The sequence below is a fragment of the Camponotus vicinus genome, unplaced genomic scaffold (genome assembly GCF_025532165.1).
Source record: "Camponotus vicinus isolate PSW18456_S1 unplaced genomic scaffold, iyCamVici1.0 SCAF_12, whole genome shotgun sequence".
In the NCBI taxonomy this organism is placed as follows: Eukaryota; Metazoa; Arthropoda; class Insecta; order Hymenoptera; family Formicidae; genus Camponotus; species Camponotus vicinus.
Window position 1 is genome coordinate 17256348 of NW_028141948.1, and position 16088 is coordinate 17272435.

At 41.8% G+C, this 16088-nt stretch overlaps 1 protein-coding gene across 9 annotated transcripts in view; it reads right to left on the minus strand.

Annotated features, from left to right (window-relative positions):
• Nucleotides 1–16088, minus strand: part of LOC145963229 (uncharacterized) — a 120071-nt gene that overhangs the window by 58751 nt on the left and 45232 nt on the right. For all 9 annotated transcript variants that reach the window (XR_014436102.1, XM_083084951.1, XM_083084950.1 and 6 more), the window contains exon 21: nt 5–37. Coding sequence is in view for 8 of the 9 variants with exons in the window: in XM_083084951.1 (XP_082941077.1) it covers nt 5–37 (33 nt within the window). In the remaining variant the exon portion in view is untranslated. The remainder of the gene's footprint in view (nt 1–4; nt 38–16088) is intronic.

Consider the following 16088-nt stretch of genomic DNA (forward strand, 5'->3'; position numbering starts at 1 on the left):
TTACCTCTCTGTCCAGCAGAGCGCGTCATCTCGATATCTAGAAGCAGAAAAAAAATTTCCTTAGTTTATTTCAACATTATACTAACAGTTAAATTCAATTAATTTTCTTTTTAAAATAATTTTTTTTAAATTTTAATTCGTTTCCGATTAGGATTTTTTAGTCAGATGTGCGTCTATCGTTTCGTGATACATATAATATTTTTGCGACATCGTTTCTCTAGCCTATCCAGTCAAAGTTGATACTTACAAGTATTACTAATTCGTCGCGGTGCGCGATCGGCATTGCCCCTCTTATGCTTTACCCCGGAATCCAAATCCCGTGTCGCAGCTTACAGGAAAAAGCTTTTATATGAAAGCTCGGCTAGGAATAAGATCTTAGCCGTCGTAAATTGCGCGCGAACCTAATCTTGCGGTTGAATGGTGCCACGTTCCAGCTCCGGACCCCTTTCTATTCTTCTTTCTCGAGTGCCATAAATTTGTCCAAAATAAGAAATAAAATAAAATAAAATAAAATAAGACTTGTAAACTTTATCCGCCAAGATGGACCGATCGGTCGCATATTGAATGAGGCGAAAGTTTCAAATTAGATTGACGGGATGAAACTTTGAAGCGCCGCGATAGCTCGTAGCATCGCGTTAAAAAGTCACGAACCCCAACGGACGTCGACCGAGGATCGAGGGATCGAGTTCGCGGCTAGCGAGATCTGATGAATCAGAAGGAAACGCGCGCAAAAGTGGGGCCTGTCAACGCGACATGATTTAAAGCCAAATATTACGACAGAACGCGCATTCCGGCGACGTCTCCCCGGGCCAAGCGGGCGAGTCGAGGGTCGTGAGCGACACCGGAGGGATGAGCCCGTAAGTCGTGCAGATATGTCGGCCAGGGTTTATTACCGGGATGGCGGTATGGTCGGCCGGTCGGGGGTGGAGGAACATTGATTTAATGCGGGAGTAATTGGGCGACCGGACGTCTCTATGAGCGCCGCCACCTTCCACCGCTAATGCGTTCCCGCCCTTCTAACCTTTCTAACCACCGTGCGAGCGAGCCAGCGAGCGTGCTACGGTTTCTCTCTGCCTTCCCTCTTTCTCTCTCTCTCTCTTGCCACCCTAGCTCCTCTTCCTCCACCCGCGTGCTGGAACGTGAGAAAGACGAACGCTTTATTACTGCTTTTATTGCTCGACGAGTTTTAGCCGCGCGTACCGCAGGTTGGATCGGCTTATGGGTGCTTATTAAACTTTGATGTCACCAAATCGCTCTTTCACTCTCGTCTGCCTTTACGTTATCGTCGTGGCACGCGGAAAAGCGGAGGGAGGAAGAGAATACGATGTTAATTTTATTAGAATTCAAATTTTATCACGGCATATTTATCAATAAATTGGCAAATTAAATACATATTCTGCTTGTATACAAAGAGCAATATATAAATAGTCTCTTTACATATAATCATTTCCTTCTACATAATTATGATGAATGAAATAATCAGCTAGATAAATAGCGTCATAAATTTCTATCGCTTAATCATATTAATTTTTAATTTTTCAATCATGGCATTCAATAACGGTAAAAAGAAATGGGATAAGACCACGCATTGCGTTGCTGCAAAGCGTCGACTCGCCCTGTCATAATTAGCCGTGTTACTTAAGCACACACATAACATTGGAGCGCGCGTGTACTTAAAACCACCTAGCAGTAAGTTAACGGTCATTATAGTCAATCCCGTTTATCCTCGTCATCGCGTGCAGGAAATTAAAGGGTGCGTCTCGAGATTTGTGCGTGTAATGTAGCCAATGAAACCTGCCAGGTGTTGAGATTTTATTAACGCGAACTCGCTCTAAACGGTCGTGCAGGCGGAATGCAAATGTAACTCGGATATCGTGACGCGAAATATTACTGCTTCGAGTCTTTTCGCGAATATTTTTCCGCCGCGAAAAATATAGGATAGGAGGCATTTCGGCCGAGCGGGAAATACAATCGGGGGGGACTTTTTCTCCGTCTGCCACAAATCTTCCCGGATACGATATTAGAGGAAATTTCTCACGCGTGTGTTTCCCGCATTTCGCGAGATAGGAACGAGTTGGAAAGATTCCGAGGCGAGTCGGGGCCTCTCATCCGCCTTCGTCGCGCCATGTGTCGCTAAGGTCGCCAAGAAGCGCGCGGGGAAGCTTCCTCCGGTTCGTTCGCACAACGAGGGACCGCAAACGTGCTCTACAAGTAGTCATAATACGTGGACCGGGGGCAGACTCACACACATGGTGCGATCACGTCGAACGGCCGCTCCCTCTCTCCCCTCGGTGTAAAGTTAAACTTTGGATACACCGGCTGTGCGAAATGTCTATCCCGGGCATTGCGATGGTCTTTCGCTTTCTGATCCGCGCGCTAGTTTTCGGCAACACTGATAAAGAACGCTCCTTGGTCTACGAAACGATCGCTAACTAGCTTTTTCTTTACTCGAGACTTTCTGTTATACGTTTTAAATTTTGAAAATATAATTGATGGGTAATATTGTGTTTGTGTTTAAGAATTATAATTTTTCAATACTGTTCAACTTGTAGACAAAATATAAGCTGTAATCATAATTTAAATTAAACAAAGTGTTAAAGTATTTTATTGATATAAAGAGAAGATTAAAAAGAGACATTTGTCATTTTGCGAATTTGATGTTTTATTCTCATAAAGCATTTCTCGTTTTAAATTCTCGTTGTGCCAAGTTTGAGAAGCAGCGTTCGCAGCGAGTCAAGTGAGTAAGGAAGCGAACGTTAACAAGCACCATTTTCGCGTTAGCGAACGGAAGTCGAATATAGCGAAAAGTTTTTTACAGAGGAGACGCTAGTGCCGTTTCGTAAGTCATACTCGATGGAACTTTAATTCGGATCACGAGTAAAAAGCTTCCGAATCCAGTAAGTCGTGAAATATTACGTTAAACCGATGGTGAGCGCGTTGAAAGTGCCGTTTGAATTACAATCGCGGGCAACGGTATCTACATAACGCGATTCGCATAATTTTCGCATCGACGAAAATTCTCAACACGTCGCGCCTTTTATCGTTCAAATCTATGAGATTCACTCCAGCTGCGAATCTAGACAATAATTTCTGTCTCGGAGGGACAAATGAAAGTTTGGGTCGGCGAAGGGTATACTCCGCCGATGAACAAATCGAGCGATTCGAACAGCGATGGTTACGTATCCTCCGAGTTGTTGCCGGGAAAAAAGTTTGAGTCCCTCGCGGGACAGCACCCTGGTGCGGCGCGGAGCGGAGCGAAGCGAAGCGAAGCTCTGGCGGGTCAGTGCACCATCGTCATCATCGTCGTCGTCGTCGTCGTCGTCTTCGTCGTCGTCTCGACTCGTTTCGGTATACCTATATGCAGGCACGACCTACGTTCCAGCGGAACGGGGAGCGGGTAGCATAGCTGGCGCATTATCACATACGTTAAGTTTTTCTCCCTCTATTGGCCCAGAGCGGGGACACGAAAAACGACTGATTAATCGAACCAACACGGGAACATTCTTGCCCTGGGATATACAAAAAGAGAGAGTAGGAGAGAGAAAGAGAGAGGAACGAAGGGGAGAGAGAGAAAGAGAGAACCAGTGGAATAGTGGCGGGGCGACAGCCCGACCACCACACCCTACATTCGCGCATCTGCGTCCGCGGACGCAGAGAGAAGGAGCGGAACGAGAGAAAAAGTCCTTGCCGGTATACCATCGCGGGGAGTTCCACCGATCTCTTTCGTCTTGGACGAAAACCGGAATGCGCGTTTCTTAGCGCGGTCGAGATATGTTCCGAACTTACAATTAACGCGGTGCAATAGCGTACGACGCGAGGCAAAAAACGCGCCTTGTAATGCGCGCGTACGTTAGCTACATTACGTCGCCCCTTGTGTAACGCCTAATTTGGGAGGGATATCTCGCGCGACTCTTTTTCATCTTACGATAATTGCCAAGATATCACGACCGAGTTGCAATCTCGTTAGTTTGACTCGTTAGAATTACTTTTCCTCGTGTTTTTCGCGCGAGCGTAAGTTGAACCGCTCATCCTTGCATTGTAATCGTTTGTTTACATATTTTCGAGAGGATCAAGAAAGGGTTAAAATGGAGCGAATATTCTTTATACATTTGTTTTATAGTGTATAGTCATGATTATATCTTATATATACGCTGCTCGTATATTTAAAATGAGCGGCTTTACATCGTAATGCGACAAGATTTATATCTTGTTAACGATTCGCGCGTTTATTATCGGGTTGCAAAAGGGAATGAGTGTTTGGACAAGCCAAAAGGATAACAAAGGTTAAAGGTTGCGTTACTTCAAAGGCTGCACGGAAACAACGACATGAAAAAGGAATCGGGCAATAAAGAGAGTGTAAGAGGAGAGAGGATATTATGTCTTACATGCTACCGTTCCTTCATGGATAATTTCGACGATGTAACGAAAGCTAAATCGCAGCGTTGTAATACGATGCGTTATGTTATCGAGTTGTAAAATTCAACCTGTTACTCGTGATTGATTCTCTCACAGCCACGGTCATATATTACAAGTTTTAATTTTAAATTCCAAACGCCATATGTAATAGTTTCTTAGCCTCGCTTTTGCTGCTTCGTTACATTTTTTTATTCAAATTTCGTCATGAATCTCTGTCAAGTTTATCTTTAAGCCTGATTTTATTTGTATACGAAAGAAAAGAATTTCTAATAGAAGGAACATATATAAAAAAATATTGAATCGCAATGCACAAGTACAGGATAATTTAAGTACATTTAATATTTCAACATATGATCTGAATATTTTCACAATTTATTGTAAAAGCTAGGATCTAAAAAACCTGACAAATATTGTAAAATTTAATATGACAATATAAAAAACTTGAAAGCGATGTTGTGAAAATTGCCAAAAGTAATTCTATAAAAATTGTGAAAATTTCCGTATAAAAAGAATAATGAGTGATTGTATTTAGATAATTTTATTTATTCATATTTGATGTAGATTTTTGTAGAAAAATTGATTGTGTTTATACAGAATTTAAATGTTCCGATTGAGCTACAGAGAGTCTACGACAAAATAAAATAAAAATTCTAATATTTATCATATTTCAATTTATAAAATATTATATCAGCTAAATCTAAAATTATTATCTTTGTGTTGGAACACGTCGAGATGTGTCTAAATTGTTTTAGCCTTGGAAAAGTTTGTTTATGAGCTATACACTTTTGCGAAACTGGTGACTCAGAATATCGTGATAAATAAAGACGAGACGCATAAATCGGAAATTGGTCAGGAAGAAGAAGAGGCAGGCGCAAAAGATGCCGTAGCATCTCGTCCGTAACGCGGTGATATCGGCGAGAGGTGTCTGGGTTTAAATAGCAGCTTCGGGAGTCGCGCGACTGGCAAAAAAGGCGTTTGGAAAAACACGAGATTTCAATTAAAGCGACAAGCTTAGTAATGAGACACTCTGGATTTATTGGTTCGAAAATCGTGGCGCCTAAGTGTCTGCGTGTGGTGCTCGCTCGCTCGGAAGCACGCGCGTATTAAGCGTATGCGTACGTGCGTGCGTGCGTGCGTGAGTGCACGCGCGCGTGGCCGAGGCTTAGGGGGATCCCCCCCGTCGCGGATCTACGATACGCTCGCAGAACCGGCTCATTTGCATCGGATCGAAATTCGTTACTCTTTCGCGAGATAATCGTACCGTCTTGAAACCGTTTGCGAAAACGCTGTCTCCCGACATTCAGTTCCGACGTGTTTGCCACTGATACGGATTTGAAATTTGCTTGAAATAGATCGATTAGTCTCGAGAAGCATATTTTATTCACAGAGAAACTTTGAATCAAACCGACGATTATTTTTTTCCACGCCAAGTTCAGAAAGCTAATAATACGTGCGATTCAGAAAACTAATTAACAATGAATACGTAATAATCTGATGCATGGCAAAGAAAAAAAAGGTGATATTAATGCGAAACATTCAAGTGCGAAAGAAGCCACGAGGTCTCGGTGCGATTAATCGTTTATAACGTTGTCTCGTGAATGTAACTCACGGTAGGCTATTCTCTACTGTACATAAAAGCATTCGTAGTACATAATCGGAGAAATTATGTACGTTGTAGTCCTTACCGTCTTTACATTCACGTGGCGTTTTCATCCGGAGTCCCGCTTATTCCTTCACGGTGCATCGATTAACAAGCTTCTTATCTCGTTTAAGGATTTTTATGGCAAAAGTTATTGCTCGAGTATCGCTGTCAGTGAAAGAAGACGAAGGGAGGGAAAAAGAGAAAGAGCGAGGGGAGGAAGGGAGGGATGGATGTATCGTCGGCAAACGCGTCTTAAAGACACCGATCCCGGAGTAATCGTCTTTCGTTGCCCGGGCCCCGATAAAAACGCCACGATACCAATCGGCGCGGCGGTTCACCGGCGATTAGCTTCGGGCTACGAATCTCTCGTCCCACATTATATCATGTAATTTTTATCGAATCTCCAATATGATCTCAGTGCCTATATCGTGGAAATTATGCACAAAACTTATCATCATTTATATCCCTCGTGAGCTTATCGATTGCCGGGCTCAACGATGACCATTTCGCGAAAACACTGGCGTCCGCATGGTTTTTCTGCTCCGAACGAGTACCGTACTCGAGAGTAAATTGAAACGCAATCTCGTGAACTTCCGAGTTCTTTTTTCACGTCGTTATTATCTCATTATACGCCGATTGGACGCGCGCGTATTTATTTTTAATTATGCGGCTAAAAAGCGCGCGCATGTAACAACTAATCGCGAGTCCATATCTAGCGATTTATCGCCTTTTTCGCTGCGGATGACGAGCTCCCATCCGAATTGTCGCAAACGTCAGCATCCCAAAGAGCAGCGACTACCCGCTGTGGGCCCGTCGCAGCTCGTTCCGTTACGCACCGATGTGATACTGCGTATGGGGAGCCTTTCTTTTACGAAAGAACGAGTCTTCGTTCCCCGAAGGATCGGTGATTCGCCGATTAAATTGAAAACGGCAAAGCTAATTGCGCTGCGTCTGTATTATTCATCGGATCCACCATCCGTGTTGGCTTCGGTATTTCAATGTCATGATTTGAACGATATCCGACGAAATCAAGACAGAGGAAAAAAACGAGAAACATGTATCGTAAGAATTTAAGATGTGTAATTTAATAAAATTGTTGAAACTATTAGATACATATATTTAAATCTCTCTCTCTCTCTTTTTGAATTGTCAGTCTTTATAGATTTATTATACCCTTGTTATAAAATACACACGTCAAAGATTTTTACATCACAATTAAATCGGCTTTACATTTGCACCCGTACAATTATGTACGCGTACCGACGATAATAGATGGTATGTCCCGTCGACGTGTAGTGCCGCCCACGTGGTCACTTGACCTCCCTACGCCTCCGTATCTCTTAGTTAACCTTATCAACTCGATTCAACTCGATTCTAACCGGTGCCGACTCAGAGTTTGCTAGTGCGTAACTGACATATAGGCGACACACGAATGTACGTGTATTTTTTCCTTCTTCTTATTCTCACTCTAGAGCATTATTAATTTCGAATACGTTGGATGATACATCGTGGGCAATTATCAATTTGATATTCCAAGAGATTCTTTAAAATCTTCGCTCTCTACTTATTATTCATCAATTTTGTTTACGTGCATTTAAATACGAATTTATATGGATCTTTTTGGATACCATAGCTTAAATAACGATATTGAACCCAACAATTTATTCGACAAAAAATATTCGATTATAATTTACCTTAAGATATAAAAGTATATCGTAGCGGGCAATCTAGATAACGTAGAGATACAAGATCTGCGAGGATCTCACTCGCATGCACCCACCCTTTGTACAGAGGTCGAGGGGTCGTATATCGATCTAATAGTAATGAGCTCGAGATGTCGGTGTGTCGGAAGATTTTGAAATATACATTATGCGGGGATTATGGTTATGCATGCGGGAAGGCGCTGAGAGTATTTTTCTTTTGATATACCCTTCTCGCGCCCGCGGAGCATCTTCGCAGCGGCGACGGATGAGATTTGAATAAAAGTATCCGGCACGGCATGGCCCTGCTCCTCTCCTCTCCTCTCCTCCTCGCGTCGCGAGTCGCCCCGTTGGGGCTTGATTCGCTAGCTACTTTTTACAACTGCGCGGTCTCATTAAATATGTATAGATTCGCGCCCCGCGCACGTTCCCCCAATTTCTCCTTCCCCGCCTGCCCCACCTTCGATGATATAACCGCATCAGCGATTACTAGAAACATATGTTTTAAAGATTACGCGCAACCGAATACTGCTTTACTTATATTACTTCTTCGACGAGTAATTTTGAGATTAATTTGATCATTTTCATAAAAAAAAAAGATTAAATATGAAGAGCGCCAAGGATATGTTTTTTTTTAGTTTCTTGAATGAGAACGATAGAGAGGTCTTATCGACTATGCGAAGCGCAAATAGCGTCAAAGGATAACGACTCCTGATCTATGTACTCTAATCCTAGTCCATCCCCTCGGGTCCGCGTGACCCGGATTAAACTATAGGCTCGTATCGACGTCGGTTTCTCTGAAGAAGGCTACTGGTGTTCGAATACCGGTTAATCGCGGCAAGTGGTCTAGCGTAACCATTGATATTTTCACACTGCCCGCGGCTGATCGTAGACCCGACATTAGTCGCATAGTCGATTTTAACGCGTTATCCAGGTAGCGGAGCTGCAATTTCGCGTAACTGGCTCAGGCTTAAGTAAAGATACCATTAAGTAACTGATAAATCACCTTGTTCCACCTCTCTTCTTTTTTTCCGTTGGATGTGAAGATATTACGAAATAATTACGACAACTGTCAGTGTTTCATTGAAAATTATTTTTACCAGAGATAGAGATAACGCACGCGGACTTGTAATCACGAACATGGACGAATTAAGGAGCAATATCGGCGGTGGTTTCATTTCTTCGCGAAACAAATGACCCGCAAGTTATCACCCCGAGAGTTCGACCCTTCCATTTAAAAAATGTAAATTCGTTAATGCAAGTAATGGGGGCGTGAAAATTTGTTCGCTCTCTCCCTGCCAATCTCTTGCCGTTTCTTTCTCTCTTTTTCTCCTCGATTCTGCGCGCCGCACCCTATTACCTGAGACTATTATCCAATACAAAAAATCAAATAAAGTATGCTAAGTTACGCTTCGAAGACTTTGGGGAGCTCGAAACTGCCGAGGGGTCGTAGAAACATTTTTTTTACTCCGTTCCCCCACGTACAGCGTCAACACCCGCGCTTTCGGCTTCTAGTCGCGCCGTTTCCTCGTCGCCTATTAACTTCCAACAGGCTGTAACAATGAGACGTCGCCGAAACTTTTCTCGCGATTTATCGTCGCGTCGCCGACGCTCGCTTCCAAGTCGAGAAGAAATTCAGTCTTCCAATTTGACCTCTTCTACTGTCTCGCGACGTGGATGCATTTTTTTTTTAATTTCCAAAGCGATACATATCATTCTATATTTTTATCACTTTATCTCATTATTGAAAAGACGACTGTTTTTAATAAGATGCATTCCGGAGAGAGAAGGGTCAGGAAGAGAGATCGTATTCTGGTATATTTCCGTGATTTAATGACCGTACGTACCGTAAAACGTACGGTAAGCCCGTGTTAAAGCCCCGAGGTTCGTGATGTTGCAAATTGCATAAGATCGAGCGTAAGCTGAACGTATACCGTTTGTGGCTCGTCCGACGAGCAGAACCGACGCAGTGGTGGCGGCGGCGGCGGCGGTATCAGTAGCCTGTTCTTATCCGCTGATCCGCATCTACATTATTAAACTTGATTGGAGGCCAGGCCAATTCCCGCGCGAAAACGACTTATTGCAGCGTGGCGTAGTGTGTCTGGACGTTAGACCATTATACAGGAAAGTGCTGTTTAACGATTCGAAAAAATTCAAGTTAAAGCTCGATAATGGAGGAACGTCGCCTATTTTCGAACATCCAAGTAATTATTATTATTAATTTTTTTTTGTAATTGCGAGATATATTTTCGTAAAACATTTATTATCGATAAGAGAACGCGGCCGTCTTTTGTGAGATGATTTTTATTAGAGATACGTGTAAATATTATAGTTAGATTAGATACTAAGGTAAATAAATCGTTATCGCACTTGCTAAAAATGGTATACATGGAGTACATGATACGCGGTTTCAGGCGCGAAAATCAGGCGTTAGGTATCTATCCTGGCATTAGTTGCATAAGAGAGTGTAATAAGTTTCACGTAATGCGGACGCAAAAAGATATCACGAGTCGACGCCTGGGAAACACAACGCAAGAGGGAATCTGAAAAACCGTCGTTTTACGCTTCAGGTAATATCGAATATAATGGAATCGATCGATGGCTGTACAGTCAGTTTGCGCGGGATGGATAAAATCTCAATCGTTGTGCAAGAAAATCGAGATCAATCCAATCTCTCCGTCTCTCTCTCTCTCCTTCTCCTTTATACATACACACACGTACATTGTTTTAATGACGACGAACGAAAAAGTTGGAACAAATCGTCGCGTTGCGTTGAAGCGGACGAACGTAATAAATCGTTGAATGAAAATACGCGGTGCGGACGCGTTTACGAAAAAATCGATGGGAAAGAATAGGAAATGATTTTTCGAATAAGCCGCGTAATTGCTTTCGAGTCGGACGCGCGTCCGCCAGCATTAAATGAAGTTCTCATAAAGAACTCGCGCGCGCGATATCGCCCATGCTAAATTCCGTACCGCGTGGCGGCCTTGATACACCGAATGCATTGAAATAAAACGTCTCAAAGTAGCGTGCAAGATGTCGGGCTATCCCTCCCCCTCCCCCTCCCACTCCACTCTCCGTTTTTTTCAATGGGCGTTTTTCAAACTAATTAAAGTGGATATTAAATCACTTCTGCGCCACACACAAACGCACACACCTTTAAGATTCGCTGATGTACGACCTATTAATTAACGTTTCCGATGCTATAGAATATCGCGTGATATCTCTGAAATATCTCCTCTCGATTGTAAATCGTCGTGCGAATTTTGCTTACGAGAGACGCGAAAATTGCTAGAACAATACTTGTAAAATAAAACTTACAAAATGGATATTATAACGAGGGAAGAGGGAGGGTCATACCTTCCGAGTGTGTTTTACTCGTTCCGGCGAAATATTTGACGCATAGTACCATCATCGGAGAGAACACGTATTAAGTCTATAAACGTGCTTATAACTAATAATCGCTCCAGGATTGGCAAGATAATATAAGCTGATGGGGCAAAAAAAAGAGCAAAGAAACGTCTAACGCCGGTGGAATTCGCTAGCTAAAGAAGGCTGAAAAGGATTAAAAGAACAAAGCTTGTCCTCGTGTGCTTTTTACGTCGCGCAAACGGGTTGCGTACGATCGACGCGCGCGACCCAATCATTACCGCGAGCGTATTATATAAAAATCTTTCTCGTGGAGAGGAGATTATCGTTTCTCTCGTCGCGTTTTTCTCGATCGATACAATTCTGGCGATGATACGTGCTCGCTAAAAGTATCGCGATTAATTTCCCCAAATTATTATTAAAGTCTACCTCTATTATATATATACCATTTATATATGTACGTGTATATGTTTATGCGTAGAGCCTCAGAGCGGTCGTTTTGCGCTCGCACGAGCGAGCGAGCGCATCGGGTGACGTCGCGCACGAGACGAACGACGGCGCGCGGTTATAGCGAGCGAGGAAGAGGCGAGAGAGGAGAGAGAGAGCGAGGAAGGAACGAGGGCCTCGGGCGAGTTGTATAATATGAACGCGCCGCGCCGGAGTTTCGGCAGGCTATAATCAATTCTGATTGCAGTCCAGCGGATCGCAGCGCGATCCACTGGCCGATAGCCGAGAAAAAAGTCAGCGCTTCCAACTACCGGGCTGCCACGGTGGTATAGCCGAAGAAGCAAGGGAGGACGCGAAGGGACAGAGATAAAGTAAGGAATAAAGAGAGAGGGACGGCGCGCGAAAGAGACACGGAGCGGTATCGGAGAATAAAAAAGGGGGGAGAGGATAAAAGCGAGGGAGAAACCGAGAGGGAGACGAGGAAGAGATACGGTGGGTGGTTGGAGGAGAGAAAATGCGGACGAGAAACGAGTTTTCGGCACGAGTTTGGGGGTGCGAGTTCATCCGTGTTGCAATCGTCTATGAAATTCGTCTACGAGTCGAGCGGACGACGCCTGGAAAAATCGCGGGCGGATAAAAACGCGTACCACCGAGTTATTTATCGATGGGTCCACGGCCTGATTCCGAGACGAGCATCACGACGCATCGACCAAAAGCGATCCCAAACAGTCGTACTGATTGTCGTGGCTTTCTTTTACGTTCAAGCTCCGTCTTTTTGCGCAATCCGCAGCTTTTATGCCGCGGATTACTTTGTACGTACAAAGAACTCGCGAGAGCAACGATATCGTACTCGAATTAAGTGCTCTAGAGTCTCGCATGCGTAAGGGTTCCGTAGGGGCAAAGACCTCGCGCTAAACTATGCATGCCTCTGGCCTCGGATCCAATCAGAGTTAGGGGCAACGTTGTCCAGTCGAGAAAGAAAGAGACAAGAGAAAAAGACAAGTTTGAGATATTTAAACTTCCGTACTGGGAAAAAGCTTTTAAAAATGAAGGATAAGGCAACAGAAAATTATCGTTCGTCAAATTTCGTTGATCGCTTCTAATCGACGATATACTTGTCGAAATTGTCCAACTTATTAAAAACCAACGTGCTCGAGAGAAATGACGTTTGAAGAGACGGCGCTGTCACTTTAGGGAAATAAAATTTCTGGCGGTAAGAGAGGAAAAAAGCCAGGAGTCCACATCGGTGGCGGATATGTAATGTGCGAGTAACTCCGGCAACAACCTTGACTCGCCGCAAGCCATACTCGCGCGCGCTTCTTATAATCCCTTGTGTTCGCGCGCGTCCGGCCCCATTAGTACTTGGCTGACCCATCATTCAATAACGCTCTCAATGTCTGTGCGACCGTGTCTCTCCGTGTCTTGGGACACACGCGTATGCGTGACACGGCGATAATTAGACCGAGTTTCCGCGCGAGAATAAATGCGGAAAGACATCCTTCGCTTCCGTGAAATTTTTTTAAGTACTTGTAATATGCAGCTTTTAAATTACTTGTAATAGCTCAGAAAATTTGTCTCTCGATATCTACAATTAATAATAAAGTTAACGAGAGCATTGAGATTTTATAAGAGATCTTGAAGAGATACTTTGTTATCTTGGCCAGCGAGCGAAATTTTGATACAAAGTTACGTCATGGAATAACAGTGTACGAATGTCAATGTATTCTAGGGGAGTCTGTCAATGTTAAGATGAGTGTCATTGAGATGTTGCGTATATACGATTTAATCCAAGTGTTATGTCTACGTATGAATAATGCGTGTCAGAATTATATGCATCGAGAGATTACGATATTAAATATTATGATTGAAACGAAACATAACGTGCACATGCTAGCACATTTTATGATAATGGATTCTTTATTATTAAATCTTCTCAGATAACTTTTTTGATGAAGTCATAAGACACGCACACTTTATTGATTTGTATTAATTTTTATATAAATCATATTTTATATGCTATAAAGATAACTGTAATGTCATTGCATATCCCGCATCAGGCAGACAGATAACGGATGCGCATTTATTCAATTTCGAGTTAATGAGCAACGTTGACCGAGAGACACTTGCTTTTTGTCGCGAAAAAAGATTTGAAACAAGTAAAGAGTTTCTAAAGAATCAATGCAAATACTACGCTCTTTCGTAACAAATGATTCGGAACGGCCGCTAACGCTCGACTCGACAGGCAAACGCTATTTCTTATTCATATCGAAGCCAATCGGCGTCAAATGCTATACGAGTTTATGTTAAATTATCATCTTTGTGGTACTACCGACTACCGTTTTACCGGAATTCCTGGAACTGACAAACGCAAAATAAGAAGACAATTTCCATAGACGAATCCTTTGAGAATCCATCGCGAGAAGCCAGAGCATTCTACACTGTAACGAATAATTTTCATTGTAAATATGTACGCGTACATCTTTTCGATGTATGTGTATATTCGCCCAGAAATATACAATTCGCCAAGATCAATTTCATAGCGCGTCATCGTGATAACACGCGACAGGTCGCGTGGTACGACGTGAATCACTCGTGACATAATCGGTCAATGAATCGTGCTGGAATAGTCACCTGACCATTAATTTCGCTGCTCGAGGATGAAATCAAATGATAGAGTTCAAAATCAAAACACACTTTGAGAGAACGTCATTATGCGTTCATCACCGCATTATGTATCAGGTATCAGAATGAAATTAATATCCAAAATCGCGAAAAGATTTTTCTTATACATGTAAGTGGGTGTAAAGAAAATTATATTTAAAAAATTATAAAATAAATATTAATTATCTCTCTTTTTCATTCTCTTACGAGTCATATCTACATTATATTGATCTAATTATTATTTATAAATATATATTTATTTATATATATATATAGTAATTAAAAATAGAGTTTATATTCTGAGATCTAAAGGAAAGACTAGTATTATAACATAAACATATAAGAAAGGTATTCTGTCTATATACATACATAAATATATAAATATACATAAATATATGTATAAGAAATCGCGTAATAATTTTATTCAAGTACTGTACATCATGGATTTCGGGGCACCCTTTACAACCCCCTTACTTTCTTCGTTACTTTCTTCATTGACAGTTGTGATTATACGTTTTATAGATACAGAACGACAGACGTTCCTACTAGTTGCTCCGACATCGAAAGCACGACAGACAGGATAATTGATAGCGGAATGCTAATAACTCGTACGAGGCAGGCATTATAATAAGTTTTTTGCCCGGCGTGTGCCCTGCATCTACCGTATTCTCGCTCCCCTCGCGATATGTCACGATTGTTCTTTCCGATGCTTATTAGCACGTAATTTGCTTACTTTAATACCGACTTTGTCGATAAAGATTAATCGACGCGACATTTCTTACTTGTATCATTTATTTCTTAGTTAAAATGATACTTCCGTTTATCGATAAAAAATAACTGTATGCATTTGTTGTAAAATTAATAGCTACGTATATTAACACTTTTGTACATTATACGGATTAAAGCTAATATTTTTTACACAAGATTAATTATCTTGTTATTTAATCGCTATCAATATTCACGAGATTGTAAGAGTATTAGATCTTTTATAAAAATATAAGTGTATATTATATGTGTGATTAGAAGAAAAATACATTTTTAGTTATATACAAGGAATAAATACGATCAAAGAATGAAATTTAGCTGAACGAAATTGATATGAACGCGAGTTTTGCGCGCGCATTTTCCCCGGATAGATTAGTAATTACATGTGTTATGGAGTGAAAAAATCTTAATACAATTTGCCAGGGTATTAAGCGCACGAAGAGTGTAATTACAAGATACTGTTCTTACGCGTTGCTTTCCTCCGAGTGATTATATATCGCGGCATACGGGTATGGAGAGTGTTAATAATTGCGGTGGACGATGGAAAGCGTATGTATCCGTATTAAGAAGGAATGACATTACCGTATTTTGAAATGAGAGGCTTCGATATCATTAATCTCGTCGCGTTAGATTGGCATTTTTAATTTTTATAGACGTGCATGTATCACATAAATTTTTACGTAAAGCAATTTTTAAGATTTTCAACAAATTATCGCATCTTTGCATCAAATTATTTAAATTTTGTAAATTATAATCACATCGAATAAAATATGCGTGGATTTGTAGACGTCTCAAGGAGGAGATATTAACAGAATACTCTACATATGTAGATTAAAAAAATATCTAGTACTTTTCCAAGTATTTGCTTAAAGTGGGTAAACATGGGAGTACTTGCCCAGCGAAGAAATATTTACTAGGCAAATATCTGAGGCTAAGACAAGCGACCTCTTCATTTGCCGGTGCATCTAGACGGTAGATGCAACGGCATCAGGCTTCTTGACTGTAATAAAGTTTTTGTCATTCTTTTCAGTCTTTGAAGGCTACTCTCGACTGCATTAAAGTGCAAATGCAATGTCATATATTTAAAG